This window comes from Scomber scombrus, chromosome 4 (genome assembly GCF_963691925.1).
Source record: "Scomber scombrus chromosome 4, fScoSco1.1, whole genome shotgun sequence".
Taxonomy (NCBI): Eukaryota; Metazoa; Chordata; class Actinopteri; order Scombriformes; family Scombridae; genus Scomber; species Scomber scombrus.
In genome coordinates, this window is record NC_084973.1 from 4,118,235 (window position 1) to 4,136,058 (window position 17,824).

Below are 17,824 nucleotides of genomic sequence, written 5' to 3' on the forward strand. Positions count from 1 at the left end.
TCTGTCATCCTCTGTCCTCCCTGATGGGAGGGGTTTACACCCCCCCCCCCCCCAAACACACACACACGCGCATACCCCGTACATGTGTATGTTGTCTGCTCGGCTCGACGGGGTTTAATAATAATACTGATAATTATCATAATAATAATGATAATAATAATCATAATCATACACGTCATACACTTACAATCATACACTTGTGTTTTTGTGTGTGTACGTGTGTTTTTCCTCTGTGTGAAGCACTTTGAATCAACAATGTTGTGTTTAAAATACTATATAAATAAAGTTAAAGTTGAAATTTCATTTAGAAGTATGCATTTGAATGTATTTTGTATGTAAATCAATGCACATAATATCCCATATTGACTATTGTCACTATCTAAGTTTATAAGTGGTAATGAAAACATTCCATCCTTTTGGGTGACCAGCGCACTTATCCCAAACTCTTATTTCAAATTTGAAGGGCCTTTGGCGCCATCAGCTGGCCAATGTTTACTTTGCAACTCCAAATTCATATCCCAGTCTTACTGCGGACCAGCAGTTATGCAAGCAGTATTAAGATCCTTTACTTAGGTAAAAGTAACAATACACCAATGTAAAAATACTCCATTACAAGTCCTGCAGGAAAAATCCTACTTAACACAGTACAAGCTTGATGTAGTTAAAGTAAAGGAACTAGTTTATATACAGCTACATAGTTTAGTCCAGTGGTTCCCAACCTAGGGGCGGGGCCCCTCCAAAGGGTCAGCAGATAAATGTGAGGGGTGGTGAGATGATTAATGGGAGAGGGAAGAAGAAAAGTTCTGATACACAAATGTGTTTTCAGTTTTTGAACTTTTTCTCTAATCTTTGATTTTTGCTGAAATATTGGATCATTTGAACATTTATTGAAATGAAAGCATGTGAGAAGTTTAGAGGGAAAAATCAGTATTTGGTGGAGCTGTTAACAACTCATAGACATCTGAAATGTGAGCCGACTACACACTGCTTTTTAGCATAGGCTAATCTTACAAGCACTAACCAAGGAAAGGGCTCAAATGGGACACACTGATGGGGACATGAAGGGAACAACAACAACAACAACAACAACAACAACAACAACAACAACAACAACAACAACAACAACAACAACAACAACAACAGTAATCATTTTTATTTAGCACTTTTCTAAAACAAATTTACAACATACCAAACAGTTGGGAGCAGATAAAAACAATGAACCAAATCAACACTCACAGGAGCACATACAATACATATTAAATAATTAGATTATAGGAAAAAAAATATGTAAGTAAATACAATTAATAAATCAACTTGAATGACTAAATAAAACACTGGCCTATATTAAAAGCCAATCTATAAAAATCAGATATGTATAAAGGGGGCATTAAGGTTGCTTGTCTAATTTCCATTTGACCTCTGACCACCAACAACCCTGTTCAGCTGGGACCTGGGACAGCCAACAACAACTGGTCAGCAGACCTCAACCAGAGTGTAGGGAAAGAGAAAGCCAGTAAAATATAGTGGTAGTAATAATCCATGGCTGGATTAACCTGCTGGTGGAAGTGTACTTGGCCCCTGTAAACTCCCCATTTCTCCCAGTCTCTGTGCAACATGTACAGGTCTTGTGCTCTGAACACAACATCTACACATCTGGCCCCACGTTAATTTATGAGTGTGAATCATTTCAATAAAAAAACTGAAATAGCGCAGGTCTTCAAACTAGAAAACACGTAGTAAAACACAAAGTAGTCTATTACAAAACAAATGCTTAATGACCAGCTGACAAACAGTCAGGCTGGAGCTGCTGGGGCCCCTGGAGTTCTTGGGGCCCGGGGGCAATTGTCCGCTCTGCATGGTGGCAAATTTAGCCCTGTGGGAAAGAGCTATGAGACAGGGAGATGCAGGGTCAGGCAACAGAGACACCTGCTGGACATTAAGAAAAAAAAACACCAGAGAACCTTAATCAACCTTCATGACAGCTCTGACTGTTTACATTTGTTTTAACCTCCCACACATGAATTTATAATATAAAGGTATATATCTTCCAAAATAATTCACAGTGTGTCTCTGATAAGCTAAACTCAATCATAGGCTGATGTGTTACTCTTCATATTTAAGTTTCTTATATAAAGCATAGAAAGAAAATATATTACAGCCTTCTAAAACGTGGTTCTTCTGGTGTATTTGTAAGCATTTTTTTTCACTCGTACTACATAATACACCTTTATCGACATGATGTTTTCAAGATGTTTGGTTGCTACCTCAGAGTAAGAAATATGCACATCGTAACAGGCAAATTGAAATAAAAGCCAGATGTTTTTCCTGCACACCAATCAAATGGTCTGTGTCTGAAGATCTTCAACTCTGTGTAGACAAAGGGTGCAAAGGGAGACTGACAATGGAACAAAAGCATAGGAAATACTTTTACGCAGGCCATGGTCATTTGTAAAAACAGTGTAAGTGCATCCAAGTCTGAGACAGTACGTTTGGGATACTCTGGAACATTTTAGGAAAGCTCAAATCCCCCTATTGCAATAAAATAAAATATTGCTAAAAACAGCAGGTTTAACAATTAACAGCACAGGCAATCTAATGAATTCATCTACAACATCAATTTGTCCCTTAATTAAACTCAGTCATACATCATTTACATAGGAATGGCCTACAGTGTTTTGTTGTATTAGTCAAAACATGTAGCCTAGTTGTGTCAAACTGAGAAGCATCTGTGTTGAAATTAAGAAATGTTTTTAATTGTAGAACGTGTCTAAAAGCAGCTGGCCTCAGGCTAACAGGCTTTAAACATGATTAATGAGACACACAGCATTACAGTGTGAGCAGCAGAGGGCACCACACACTCTCAACTCTTCCTCGCTATTTCCTCAAATACGAAGGTAACATGCAGCTAGCTTTCGGCTACTTTCAGTACAACCAAACGCTGCTCTTTAAATTCAGAGCTGGGGGCCAGGGCAGGCTAAGAGACTACATATCCCATAATGCCTGCGGCATAAAGTCCGCCAGTTGCGTTGCGTAATCTCTGTTGTGTGTTTGTGCTGCCTTCAGGGTATGTTGGAGCGAGCTATTTTAAGTTAAAAGGTTATGAAAAACGACTTTATATTAACTGACGATTTAAATTGAACATATAACGTTACACTGTACATGATATAATATTGACCAATTGTTGTATGCTTAATTGTCTGTTTTCTATTCTCTTTCCCCCCGAAAAGCAGGCAGTGTGAGGCGATATTGAGTTCTCCTGAGTTAAATAAGTGAACAACAAATTGACACAGCTAACACAGCTAACAAACAAAATAGACGCTTTTGGGTATTGGCCTGTAATGTAGCCTAGCTAGCCCTTCGTATATTATGTCTACTTGTTTTCAACTACAAAACAGTTTTGGCTCTGGTTTTAAGGAGCTTATTTTGGTCAGTATTTCACATATGTTAGTCAACTTTATGCTGTGAACACATGGCGCAGTTGTTCATATTTTTTATAGGCTAACTAAAAAGGACGGAACGCATTTTAACAATTTAAGTATGAATAAATATAGCTTAAAAACCACAGCAGCTTACATTTAGCTAACAATGCGTCACCCTAGCTAGCTAACGTTAAAACATTTATTTTTATTTTTATTTAAGCTAATTGTTTGAGTATCACATGTCAGCTTACATATATAAATGCAGACTAAAAAAAGCTTCACCATAATATTTGCACACCGGCCTAATTAGTTATCTCTGTTCTGTTGAAGCTGCCGTCTTCCACCTTCCCCGTTGGTCATGAATGCATCATCTTTGGGGGTGTGGATCCAATGATTCCCTGCTGGCTGGAGGCAGCAGTGAGCCAGCCAAGCTGAGGACAGGGGCATAGCAGCGCCAGCTCGATTCACTTCATCCTGTACGATCATCATCATCTTCGTCACCACCATCACCATCATCACTGTGAGGGGCTCTTTTCGTGGCGGTGTGTGTGTGTGTGTGAGAGAGAGGGAGAGAGAGGCGACGTCGGGGTAACTCGGGATCAGCCCATGCAGGAGGATGGAGATAGAGAAGAGGACGAATGGGTTCGACTACCCGGAGAGAAACAACGCCAAGTCCGTCAACGGTAGGCAACCACTATCCTGGAGCATGATCCTGCATGTGCAACCACACACATATACACACACACACACACACACATCATAATCATCATCATCCACTGCACACACACACATATCTCCTGTCTTTTCTCACCTCTTCCCATGACACTGTGCTTGCATTATTTTTTTCATTCACCCCTCCACCAGTGCTCACATGCCTGTCACTGCTGACACTAAACTGCACCTGAGAGTGCAATGGAAATGAGTGTGAATCCTGCATTTATTGTCATTCGTTAGTGCTGAAATGAACTGAAGGCCTTTAAATGTTACATGTAGATTAACACGTGGAGTGAGATGAATTCCATAGGTAACTGACTGAAAAAAATGTACTTGAGTTTGTTTCTTTGTTTTGCATCAGTGGAAATCATTGAACTGTGTGTGAATGTGTTTGTGTGTGTGTGTGTGTGTGTGTGTGATAGCCTGAGTTGGGCTCGCTGGGAACAGAGGTCGGAATGTTTTTATTTGGAGGTGGTCAGTCAGGCTCGGGGAGATCGTAAAAGGTGAACTTTTGAACTTGGAGAACGCCCTGGAGCCATTATAGTCCCCCAAAATCCGGTGTTGCATGCGCTTCACAGGATGCCAAAAAAGCAGTGATGAGACAAGATAGCTTGCTTAAATTCCTTCTTTTTAATTTTATTTTTTAATATCAATTTTCTTTAGATGACACTGACTTTGAAACCTCTATGAAGATAAAATAGGTCCACCCACAGCTCACCTCTCATCCAGTTTGCTTTCAATTTATTATTTCCTTTTTTAGAAGTTCCTTATTGATCAATTCCAGGCCCCAAACTAAGCCCCACAGTGCCTTGCAGCAGTGTCTGTCCCAGGCGCCACTGCCATATCGTGCCCCCATGCGGGTGACTGAAGATTTATTGACATTTCCAAGATTAAAATTCCTCTAACCGTGCCTTGCTCTGCGCACACTCACCGTGACTTATGCGGACACTGACACAGGCTGTGAAGCTCTGTGTCATTTGATTGTAAGAGGTGCAGTTGACTAAATTAGCCCCGATTAGAAAAGGTAGAAGAAATCAAGTGTTCTGTGATCCCGCTGTATGGAAGATTAAAACTGCACAGCAAAAAAAAAAAAAAAAAAGAAATAAAAAAAGTACATTAAAAAAAGGACATGAATTGAATACATATAAAGCTTATTTTTATTAAGAGTATCACTCAGATGTGAAACTCTATGAACTGAATGTACATAAAATGTATTGTTACCAAGTTTGATAATTAATTTGATTGCTTTAATTAATTTATCAAGAAAAAAAAACTTCCAGCATCTCAAATGTGAGGATTTGCTGCCTTTTACTGAAATATGTTGAATATTTTTTAGGTTTTTAATTGTTGGTTGAAATAGTTTGAAAGGCTTTAGATATTTATAACAGCCTTTTTTTCAAAACAATTTTTTTGCATTTTATTGACAAAACAACTGATCAATCAATTGAAAAATAAATTGATGAATGAAATTAACAGTTTTAAAGATTTTTTATCATCACTATTTTTTGTATCTTTCATAGCAGAATATAATACTTTTTAAAAATGTTTTATCACCTCTAGCTGAGGATTTTATTTAAAAATCATCCATTTAGGAAACTTTCCACTGCAGTGATTGTGGTTAATATGTGGTTGCAAAAGAGTCATTAAAAACCCCAAAACCAAACACAGTATATCGTCTTTGACATAAAAAATGCTGGCTCAGCAGCTTCATTTTCTTCATCTAATAATGTAATTTGTAATAATTCAGTTATTTAAAAGAATGAAATGAGTTGAAATGTTAGTTTATTAATTGATAAACAATTACAATCAAATAATTTGGAACTACTTTTTAATAAAGTAGTTTTATTTTAAGTAAAACTACTTAAGTTTTATTTTAATCAAAGAGTATTATTTTAATCAAAAATGCTAAACGTTCCTCCTCTGTCTTGTTGATTTCAGCATTTCTTTGTTTAATGTGACTTTTATATTTTGGACTCTTAGTTTGAAAAAAAGACAAGCAAACTGAAGACGTCAGCTCAAGCTCTTGTTTAAATGTCCACAGTTTCTCACATTTTACAGCCCAATATGTTAATCAGGAAAACAACATTCAGATGAATTGATGATTGATTTAATCGTTAGTTGCGGCTAACAGAAAGACAGATGTTACAGATGTTAAAGTCCAGCTGGTTAACCCATCAGTGGTTGGTGTGAAATGTTGTCTGTTTAAACCTTCCTATCACCTTGTATTGTTACATAAACAAAGCAGCTCAACCCTGCTTCCACTTTCTGCTCAGGCCTCTCCACATAACCACATCTCTACAACAAACTCAATTTCCATTGATCTCCGAATTGACCAGGAATTTAGCTTCACCCCCTCCACCACCTCACCTCAACTCCCCACCCCCCCTCCCTCCTACTCTCTGCTCAATGAAGTCTGCTTGTTTTAATGTAATTGAACTCAGTGGAAGCAGAAGAAGAAGGAGCAGAATGAAGGAGGAGGACAGGTTCGGTGGAGGGGTTAAATGTTTGTGTGGATCTGTGTTTGGGCCTCGGGGGTTTTGACGGCTGGCACGGCGGGGCAGATAGCGCTGAAAGAAAGTGCTTTGTCAGCCCCCCCCCCACATCCCTGCTCCCTCTGAGGGGACAAGGAGAAGGAGAAGAAGAAGGCGGCTTGCAGGCCTGCAGGATCTGTCCTGTCCTGTCCCTCGAGGGCAGGGTGAAGGGGACGGCTGGCAGTGGGTGGGGCAGGGATTGGGGGGGGGTGTTCAGGATGCGAAACCCCCCGCCGTGACGCTTGAATGATGAGCCAGGAGGAGTACAGTAGGGGAGGAGGGGCTGCTGCTGCTGTTGCTTGGAGGAGGAGGAGGGGGCCAGTTCGGGGGTGGGGGCCACGCAGGCAGATGTGATCCATCATGTTGTGTTTTTATTCTCTTCTTTTTAACTTGACTCCCTCCGCTATCAGTAGATCTGTGTCAACACACACACACATCAAAAAGCCTACTTTAGATTGTCGTAAAGGATCTCTAAATTAACTGTAAAGTACTGTTCCTATTAATAAATTGAGGTTAAAATCATTCATCCTGTATTTATTAGGATACATCAGACTTGTGTGTTATCCAGTAAAGACAGAAAAATATTAACATCAAGCAATCCCCAAAACTGCTTAAAAAGGCTTAAAATCACTGTAGTGGCAACCATTAGTAGATTTAAGATGGAAAAACAAGTCCTCTCTCTTTTTCTTAGATTTCCACAATCTAAGAAGTGGTCCTGATTTTACCCTCATATACATTCATTTTAAATTATTTGTTTTCTTTTTAACATTTTAATTCCTGTTAAGACTGATTTTGAAGTTGTGAAAAAGTAGTTTTCTAAGCAGGTCTGTTCAATTTAAAGTCTCGAAATGAAGTCGGAGGATCAATTTGATGTTTTTTTTCTTTCTTGCATGCTTGATCTGCTCTCTGAAAACCTGCATCTGATTGGTCAGCTTATAAAAAGTCATTAAATTCAATACTTAATGTAAAAATGGCAGCAGTAGTAGGTTGATTAAGAAACGGGGGGAAATAGCAGTGATACTGTATTTATTGTTGCTGTGATTTTTGTGTAAAAACTACATATAAGCAACTTTTTAGCAAATCATCTAAATGTTTAACTTTAACAAATCCAGTTTTCTTAGTTGAAATCAAAAGCTTTTTAAAATCCAGCCATTCCACGGTAATTTCACAGCCAGATTCTAGATAATACTTCCTCTGGGGTTCATTAGCATTTCAAACGGAGTGATTTATCTCGCAGCACACTCCTCGGCCTCGGCAGTTGTTTTAAAAAAAAAAAAAAACCCTCTTAAAGACTCAGTTTGATGGATGAGAGTAACAGAATCGGGGCCTGTGGCTGCTGGAAATTTGAAAAAAATCAAGAGAGATTTGAGTTTGATCATGTGAACCACTGAATTTACTTATTTATATTACCAAAAATAATAATAGACTTCCACTTAGCATTCAAAGTAATGAATTATAAAATATTTTCTTTATAGAAAAATAGTCATTTTAAAAGTGTTTTAAGGATGATGCAGTTGTTTTTTTAACCAGACTCTGTTTGTCCATGTATGAATTCTACCAGAAATGATTAGTTTAATTATTTATTAAATTATTCTTTTAGTTTGGTCCCTTTTATTAAAATTAAACAATGTTCCTTCTTCTCCTTTCAAATATCACATATATTTAATATATATAAAAATGCATACATTTATTTGACATCATTTTACTTCCATAACTCACGTATATAAGTGTTCTGACAGTACATAAAAAAGAATAAAGCCTATAGGTGAACCACAATTAGAGGACAGCAATACTAGACCTCTACTTTCATCTTCATCACCTTCATCTTCACAGGAGCACAGATTGACTGATGTGGGTTTTATTACGATAAAAGAAGTATTCAGTCATTTTTTTCCTTTTGAAGCACTCACAAGGAAAATGAATCTAACGTATATAATAGAAGCCTTGAATGGAGAGCATGTTGTGTGAGGAATGAGGTCCGTGTTGATGAAGAAAGTCCTCTTCAGTCCGAGACGGTCTCGGAGGTTCAGCATCCTTCACCCTGATGCTGCTGTATCCAGGCAACGTGCTTTTTTTTTTTTGTGGTTGGGTTGACGAAGTTCAGTTCAGACGGTGATGCAACACAGACCCCCCCCACCCCCCCAACACACACACACACTGAGACGACTGTTCTCTTATCTTATCAGTACAGTCTCTCTGCTGTCACACTTCATGGCCTTTGCAACCCTAACCACTGCAAAAAATGTAATCTGCTGATCAGGCCAGTATTGACTCCTTAAATCTTTCTTTCCACAGCAGGAAAAATCTGGGTGACATTTATTTCAGCTGAATGTTTTTCATTTTCTTCATATGAGTTACAGTGATGAGCTTTAATCTGCTGCTGAGAAAAAGTGAAACCACAAAGAACAAATAAGATGATCTCAATCCAGCTGATTTTTGCTTTGTTTTATATGTAAAACAGTAGAGCTGCAAACTATTGATTATTTCTATTATTGATCATTCTGCCACATATTCTTTTCCATTTTAATCTATGAAAAAGTCTCAAAGAATAGTACAAAAAAGCCTCCATACTTTCTTAGGGCCTGAGGTGACGTCTTCATATCTCTTGTTTTGTCTGAGCTATCGTTTCATTGAAAACTATCAATTCATTATGAAAATAGTTGCATATTTTCTTCACTGATGAATCAGTCAGTCCACTAGTCATGTCAGCGCTACATTAAAAAAACTGTTTATCTAAACTCTTAATTTTCTCTTTCTCTAACTCTTAATTTAAATCCTTTATTAACACTTCTACTAGTTAAATATGCAAACAAATGCAAAAGTGATAAAGACGAGAGATAAAGAGCTTGAGAGCATTTGTAATTCTAACTGCACCTTATAAAACACCAAATGACCCTGGTACCATTAGACATATATGAGGAAAATGACTGTAATGTAATCTCTGTATTGAAAAAAATAGCTTAGAAAATGAATGTGACTGGAAAAACTATTTAAAATAAAAAATAAATAAATAAATGAATAAAAAAATGTAAATCAATAAAAAAAGTGATTGGTCTTTGGTGATATTTGTTAGATACAACCAATAATTAAAGTAAAAGCCTCATGGTTTGATGAGCTCTAAACTGTCTCACCATCCTTCAGCAATTTCTATCACTCAACCATTTTTAAAATTTAAATCTATTCATTTTTTGGATGAATTAAATAATTGTGTCACAGTTTCACAGAGTCCAAGCTGAAATCATTTGTTTTTCAAACTAACAGTACACAACCTAAAGATATTTAATTAATAAGGATGAAACAAACAAACGACCCTCGAAACTTTTGGTGTGTTTTTATTCATTCATTCATTCATTCATTCATTCATTCATAGCCTTAAAAGTGACTGTGATACTTATTGCCTATTAAATAAAAGGTTAAGATTCATTTTCTCTTGACCGGTAAATGAAACAACAGAACAACAACAACAACAGAAAGCCACATGGAAAGACTGATGGAGAAAACTGACAAAAGAAAAGACTGCTGTGGTGAGAATGAGCGGATGCATTTAAAGGGGGGGGGGGCAGGATGAGTCAGCAATTATCATTCAGTGTGTGTATGTGTGTAAGCGCTCACCACAACACTTCTCATTTGTAGTCATGAATCCCGTTAAACACAGCGCGGCAGCGAGCGCTATGGGAACGGTGACCAGGGTCAGTGGGATGTTGCTCTTGAAGCATTAATGGCCCGGTCTCTGCTGACCTCCCGGTAACCCAGGAAAGTATTTACAACCTCCACTTGATCCATGAGCTACAGGCTGCGATGACAGTGAGGCTGCAGCTCTGTGAGATGTTTGGTGGCTTGATCCTGGCACAACCTGAGGCTCTAACAGCTGGTAATGAGCTGCAGGGGAGGATGAGGAGGGGAGGGTGAAGGGAGGGAGGGAGGGGTGGTGGAGGAGGAAGCAGGACGCCGCCATAAAGCATATATTTTTTGAAGCGTAGTACAGTAAGTTATGAGGGGACAGTTGGTACAGTGACGCTGGCGATCCTCAGTTCCACGCTTTTTGTCAGGCTTCTGTGATATTCAACACGTGGCCAAGCCAGAGGCCATAAACGTCTTCAATTTGAGTTTGAATTTGGGTGGAGGATGAGTTTACAGGCAGCTGTAAAACACTGAACTTGGTATGTAGAGTAGGAATGGCTTTCCTGTGAAAGCGCGGAGCTGGAGGAGGACGCAGTTGTCGAGGGGTTATAAAAGAGCAGCTGAGGGGGCCAGTTTTAAAAAACCCCGCTATTTCCATTTTAGAGAGGAAAGCGGGGTCTCGTAGCGGTTAGGTGTCACTCACTCAGATATTTGAATGCCGGGAGAAAGTGGCTGCAGCTCACGTGTGATTTTTTTTTTTTTTTTTTTTTGTAAACTGTAAAGAAGGTGCCGTTGTTTGGGTGCGTTGTTCCCTCCAGGCTGAGAAAGTGCTGAAGATGATCATCCCATCCTCGCTGGGTTTCAGATGCAGCCGCAGTCATTTCACAGTCAACAGAGAAGACACACAGCCGCGCACATTGACTCTTTTAACAGGAATCTGCTAAACAGTTACTGTTCTAATGACCACAAACACAAACACATACACACACACACTCAAACATACAAACACTCCATCATGAGCAAACTCTGCCTGAGTGCTCACATGAGGTGATGTTTTTAAGTATAGTGCACTTTGGTGGAGTATGCATACCAAGACTTCATCTAACCATTCTGTCCGCTCATTATATATTAAACTGTTAATATTGTAGTTTATAAATTCATTCATTCAGTCACACTGGTCAAATGAAGATTTAAATCTACCAACTTTTAGATTAAAATCACTGTTTTTTTTGTTGTCTTTTCAAATTAGAAAATTGTGTAGTTGCAGTTTGATATTTGTGAGGTGATATTTTTAAGGTGTGACCAAGACTGCATCCAACCAACCATTCTGTCTGCTTATAATATTTTTATTTATGAATTCATTCATTCAATCAGAGTGTTAAATGGCAGAAAACTGTTAAAAAAAGGCCCGTCACTGTCTAAACAGACGTCTTCTGGAACCTCAGTTTGCTAGTTTTTCTTGATAAATGACTTAAATAGTTGATGTATTATCAACTTGTCCCACTGATCCTATTTTCACTGGGAAAATGGTCAAATTAAACTTTCAGATTAAAATCATCAGTTTTTCTTTTCAAATTAGAAAAAAGTTTGATATTCGTCGGCATTCATTTGATATATATTTTTTATTTATTACTTTTTTTTAATAATTGGAACTTTTTTTGAAAGCAAGTTGCTTCTGATTGGTGTGAAAATGAAAGAAATCTGCTCAAAATATGAATTATTTAGATTATAATGACTTTTTTTTTTAACATGATAGTGCCATTAACAAACACACCGTGCTGTTATCTGATAATATATTTCAGTTGCAGAGAAGAAAGTGAGCTAAGTGCTAAAAAAATAGTGCTAAATGATATTAAAACTTTTAATTTTAAGTCGGACCTGTGTATCTGAGTTACAAACACATCTAAACTGGTTTAAAAGTCACATTGAAACCAAGTGTAAGCTGTTTTTATATTTATACTCTTAAACTGAAATGCAGAGTTAGTACCTGTACTTAGATTCACCTTTTTTTTTTTTAACCAGTTTTCAGCCACACATAGTTTTATTCTGAGCTTCTAATGTGTGACACATTGTAGTCTGAGCTGCTCTTAATTAATAAGAGCAAACTTATTATCTACACAGTTTTTCTTTTCCTCTCTCTTTTTTTGGTTTGTTTTGTAAGATGATTATTATCAGATGGCTGCCATGGGCCTGAGTTTGCACAGTGCAGTACGCTGGCCGGCTCTGTGAGGTAGTAAAACTCTGACCCCTGGTATGATGAAAGGGAAGTTGGTTCCTTTGAGCGTGTCAAGCCACGGTGACGGAGCCCCCGCCCCTCTGACCACAGCGTGACCTTCCAGCCGGGCCGCCTGCCGGGATTAACACAGATAAAGACATACATTCATTAGCTTAATATAACATACACTGATGACTGCAGGCAGAAAAAAAAAAGGCTGTGGGGCTGTAAAAGTAGCCTTCAACCCCATTGTTTGATCTTAAAGGATTGTGTTTGCATTGTGGCCACTGTTGCTGCTTGCAATCAAAAGGAGGCTAAACTGTAACCTGAAGGTAGAGATAAGTATAACACAAACTTCATCTGTGATTGATTATACTTTCAGAAAACCAGAAACAACAATACTAGTTCATATTTAATTTGAATTAACATCTTTAACTCCTTCTAATTAAACCAAATCCCTCCTTTATATTTCCTTAAAGGCATTAAAATTAGTTAAAAATCCACACTGACACTTTTTCTAAATATATTGTCTCAATCAATCAATCAATCAATCAATCAAACTTTGTTTATATAGCAGTTTTCATACAGGTTCATATAGTTCAAAGTGCTTCACAGTTGATCGACAAGCTGATAATAAGACAGAACAAGTGGAGACCAAAGATGACATAAAATAAAATAGTTATATAAAAAGTTTTAAAAAATGATGAAGAAACAAAAACAAAGAAAAAAAAATTGAGACCAATGCACACGAGAAAAAATAAGAATGATAAAAATGTCAAAGAAATAAAATAAATAAAATAAGAAAAATGAATAAATAAAAAAAAGAGAGAATAAGAGAAAAGGTATATTAAAAGTTAGAGTAAACAAAACTAGGTTGTAGGTTCATATAGGATCCATACGAGACAAATGCTTGTAAATATATATAATGTTATATGAGCCATCATCATTAAATGAAATAGAGATATTCTAGAAGTGGAAACTCATACATGCTGCCTTTTTGGCCTTTTTACTCTAATGGGATAATTGTCTGTTTACTTGTTGTAGATCGATATCAATCTCATGTGTGTGCATTACGTACACAGCTGGAGACAGGATGTGGTCAGTTTAGTTTAGCACAAATATTGGAAGCAGAAAGAAACAGCAAAGCCTGACTCTGTCCAAAGTGAAAAAATAAAAACAACAAAAAGATGTTTAAAGGATGCTGTGAAGACAATAAAAAGAGATGTGAAATCAACAGTTTGTTTTTTCAGAGGGTTTCACTGCCTGGAACTATTTCCTGCCAAACAACGCCCCAGTCTGTGTATCAGCTGAAGTGCTTTCGAAGATATAGCCGTTGACAACCTTGCAAAGTAACTGCACCAACAGGTTGCCATTAGTTGAAGCATCCTGTAAAACCAGACACATTCACATTTCTGTTTGTGTGTATAGATTAAACAATAGAGAATCAATGTTAAATGGTGAGCTTAAGAGGTGTTTCTCTTCATTTTGGACGGACCCAGGCTGGGATAATATATAAGTGTGTGTGTGTATGTATATATATATATATATATATATTAGTGTTAAAATGTCGGATGCACCTATTAAACATTGCCATAGTGTCAAATAATGAGGTAAATGTATGTAGAAATAATCCCTTTTAGAAAACAGCACTGGCTTCAGACTGCTGTGAACGCTCAGTTTCCAATTTTTTTTCTACTTTCAGCACGAGCTGATGTCAGCTTGTGACTGATTTCTTTATATGGTCATCTGCTCCACACACAGCCTGCCAGTTCACTGCTCCACTGTGCTAACATTATAGCTTTTTTCAATTGTTTTGGTGGTCACGCCGAGTCATGACTCGATTACACAGCACTGCAAAGTAAAATAAGTAGCATACCTGATGGAGGTGTGCAGCTCTTCATCAAATATCACCATCACTGTGGCTGTTTCTGCTTGTACTATTCCTCCCTGCATTACTTCAGCTCTAAATATCATCCATTTTTAGCACCATTAGTGAAGCTCCTCTAATTCAGTTTAATTTCCTTTTAAATTCTTCACAATAAACGTCTCCTGTTGTTTAGTCATTTTAAAAGCTTTTCATTTGAAGCAATTAAGCAGTAAGTGTTTGGTTTGCATTGGTAGTAACTTAACACGACACTGATATGTGTTGACCCTCGGCAGGCTTCCAGAAAGCTAGCCAATAAGAACAGAGTGGGCTCATCTTGAAGAGGGGCCATAAAGAGACAAGAAATAAGACTGAGGGGCTGCATGAGATAGTAAGGAGATTTCTGAGTTGTATATCATACAAAGCTACTGTAGTGGACACCAGAATAAAATATATAGAGCTGAAAATTAGCATAATAGGTCCCCTTTAAATTCACTTTTACAAGTCTTAAAAATGTGTTTCTATAAGTTTTCACTTAATGAAAAGTGTAACTTTTTTCAATGCTTCTGGTATTCTAAAAGTTTAAACCTTCTAACTCCTACAGGTGAGGATGTTCATTCTTGCTGTCAGTTTTAGGCGGTCAAAGTGTGTGAGCTCACGAGCGAGACGGAGCGCGGACTGTGAACTTGAGTGGCGATGGGAGGCAGCACCGTGGGGACTGTGCGCTTTGTCAGCCGGGAGCAGCGGGGAGGACAGAGTAGACATTGTGCTGCGTTGTGTTACACAGCGAGGTCAAGGGTCAGGTGTAGAGGTCAAAGGGATGACCGCGGAGCAGCAGGGACGCTGGAAGTCAGTCCGAGTTTTTGGGGGGAGCTGAGAGAAAGTCCTGCGCAACGATCATAACTTTTGTCTTAATTTTGACAACATTTTGCAGCAGACAGGAAACTTGAACATCATGTCAAAGCAGCATAGTACAGTAGCAGCTATGGATAGTTCTCTCAAGGATGCAGGTTTTTGCTATTTGGCTTTGAGGCCATTATTAAAGAAATGAGAGATTCATTTTGGAGACATGGTGTAGTGCGGTCACTAATATTCGCTATCCTTCGTGGCTACCTGCTTTTGTGCTTCAGATTCACATGGAATGTTCTTAAAATGAAACTGGATATCATAAAAAAGAAAACCATTTGACCAACAATCATGTTTTATAGACTGCTTATGCTCAATTCTACCTTAAAATGTTATTTTTATTTTTAATGATTATTTTAGTAAACGTTTCTGCATTGCAGTTAAAACCCCAGACAGTACCTGCTCTGCTGAGGTTTCAAGCGAGCCGAGCCGATGTGATGTCAACAGACTGCCGGCCACTGATTGGTCAGAGAGTCGTCACTGGAAGAGTCATGAGCCGTCTAACACAAGAATCAAACCCGGCATTTTTAAATACCGGCAGCAGCGTTACAGTCATACGGCTCAATTTTCTTGCTTTGTGTGTGACAAAGAGCCTCATACAGCAGCAAGTACACCACTGTCTCAAAGTCCTCCATTGTTTATGTGTTTATGAGTTTCATGCAGCCGTGCTATGACGACCCCGCCCACATTGAGTTGGTACTATAGTAATGGAAAAGGTTGTTCCTGCTACCGTGCCGGGTCGAGCCGAGTAATGCTATAACTGTATAGTGGAATTGCGCCATTATAGGCTATCAGTGGAAGCTGATCACTGATCACACAGAGGAACAATAAAGCTTTGATGGAGTGATACAGCAGCAGCAGCAACAGTCCTTCCACAGCCTGGTGGTCGCATAACAGTGGACACGTCTCCCCTCTCCACTTGGTTATAACCCCATCTGCTCCTTCAAGGCTGTCTGTGGCAAACTGAAACTCTTTACTGTCATGCTTGGCTGTCTCTGCTGGAGGGAGGGAGGTAGGATGGAGGAGGATGGAGGAGGTGGTGGGTGGATTGAGTGCCGCCCAAGGGGGTAAAGCAGCTCTGACCTCTCAGCAAGCACAGGATTCATTCTGTCCCCACAGCAGAGCCAAAACAATGATATATCTGTGGCTGCTGCTTCCTCTCATCCATCTTACAGTTGGGAGGGCTGATTGATTGATTGACTCGATTAATTGATTGATTGATTGATTGGTTGACGGAGCAGGAGAGCTGACTTCACACATGCCACAACTGTACTGATCAAGTGTAATCTGACAAAGCATTTCCCATCTGTGCTTTTCAAACCTCATCAGTCAGTCAGTCAGTAGCTGAGCTCACATACACAAGAGATCTGTTCATTCTTCATCCTCAAATTTACATGTTAATGAAGTAAAATGTAAAAGTAAAGCGTTGTGAGCAGAACATTCTAAAAGCTGTCATGAACCGGCAGTAGGTAAGAAAAATCAGCAGACAACAGAAAAAACTCAAAACATTTATTTATTATTTAATCAAGCAGTCCAAAAAAGAAAAATAGTTAAAATGTCTTTTAATGTGAATTTCAAAATTACATTTCAAAATAAAATAAAGATGATGAAAAATAGATGACTTACAATAAAATGTGATGATACTGTGGTGTCACTAACACATTATACACTCTGTGCTGTAATTCTAATTGAACATAAAGATCTAACCACATTCACTTTCCCTTTTAAAACTGTGTGTGGACAACATTCATCCATCAGTTTACTAGCAACTGAAAAAGTTGGAAAGGAGCCTCAGAAGACTTAAATGCTTTTCTTTGTCACTTTTATGGACAAGGTATAAAAGCATAAAAAGAAATAAAGTTCTAGACTAATTAATCAATAAATGATACAGTGTTGATGCCAAAACAGTTTATTTCCACTGTAGGTCCATCCACCTTTCTAGTTTGGATGAGCTTGTTGACTCTGACACAGTGCTTGAATGAACCCCAGTGTGGAGCACATGGTGCTCTGAAATCACAACAGAGGGACAGGGGCGGGTCTACAACATGTTTGATCGGGGGTCAGACTGGACTGACTGCTCTGGTGTCGTTGATAAGATTAAGTGCTGCTCATTCCCCCCCCCCCCCCCCCACATCACTTTTCATGCTTCTTTCTTTTTATAGTCCCATCTTTTTTCTCATCTTCTGCAATTCATGCAATCCCAAGCAAACTCAGATAGGCAGACAGGTAGGTAGCGTGAAGGCTCGAATGAATGATTGAACGGAGTTATTACAGACCTGTGACAGCCACACATATTGGATTTTTTTCTTTTTATTGTCAGAACATTTGATTTATTGATTGCTGTCGGGTGAACAATTCAACAAATGTATAATAAAACACTCTAAAAAACATGATCTCCCCTAACTTTACAGGATCAGTTTACGATCAACTTCAAATTATTTTCATTGGATTGTTCTTTTAGTCTGTAAAATATCAGACAATAGTGAACAATTCTCCCAAAGTACAAGCTGACACGTTGTTTTTCCCACCAAGTACAGGCCATTTACCAATCTTA

At 38.3% G+C, this 17,824-nt stretch overlaps 1 protein-coding gene across 1 annotated transcript in view; it reads left to right on the forward strand.

Annotated features, from left to right (window-relative positions):
* The first annotated feature begins 4,035 nt into the window (after window positions 1–4,035).
* nr6a1a (nuclear receptor subfamily 6, group A, member 1a) overlaps window positions 4,036–17,824 on the forward strand; it is an 88,814-nt gene continuing 75,025 nt past the window's right edge. The window contains exon 1 of the mRNA XM_062417282.1: window positions 4,036–4,102. Coding sequence (XP_062273266.1) covers window positions 4,036–4,102 — 67 coding nt within the window. The remainder of the gene's footprint in view (window positions 4,103–17,824) is intronic.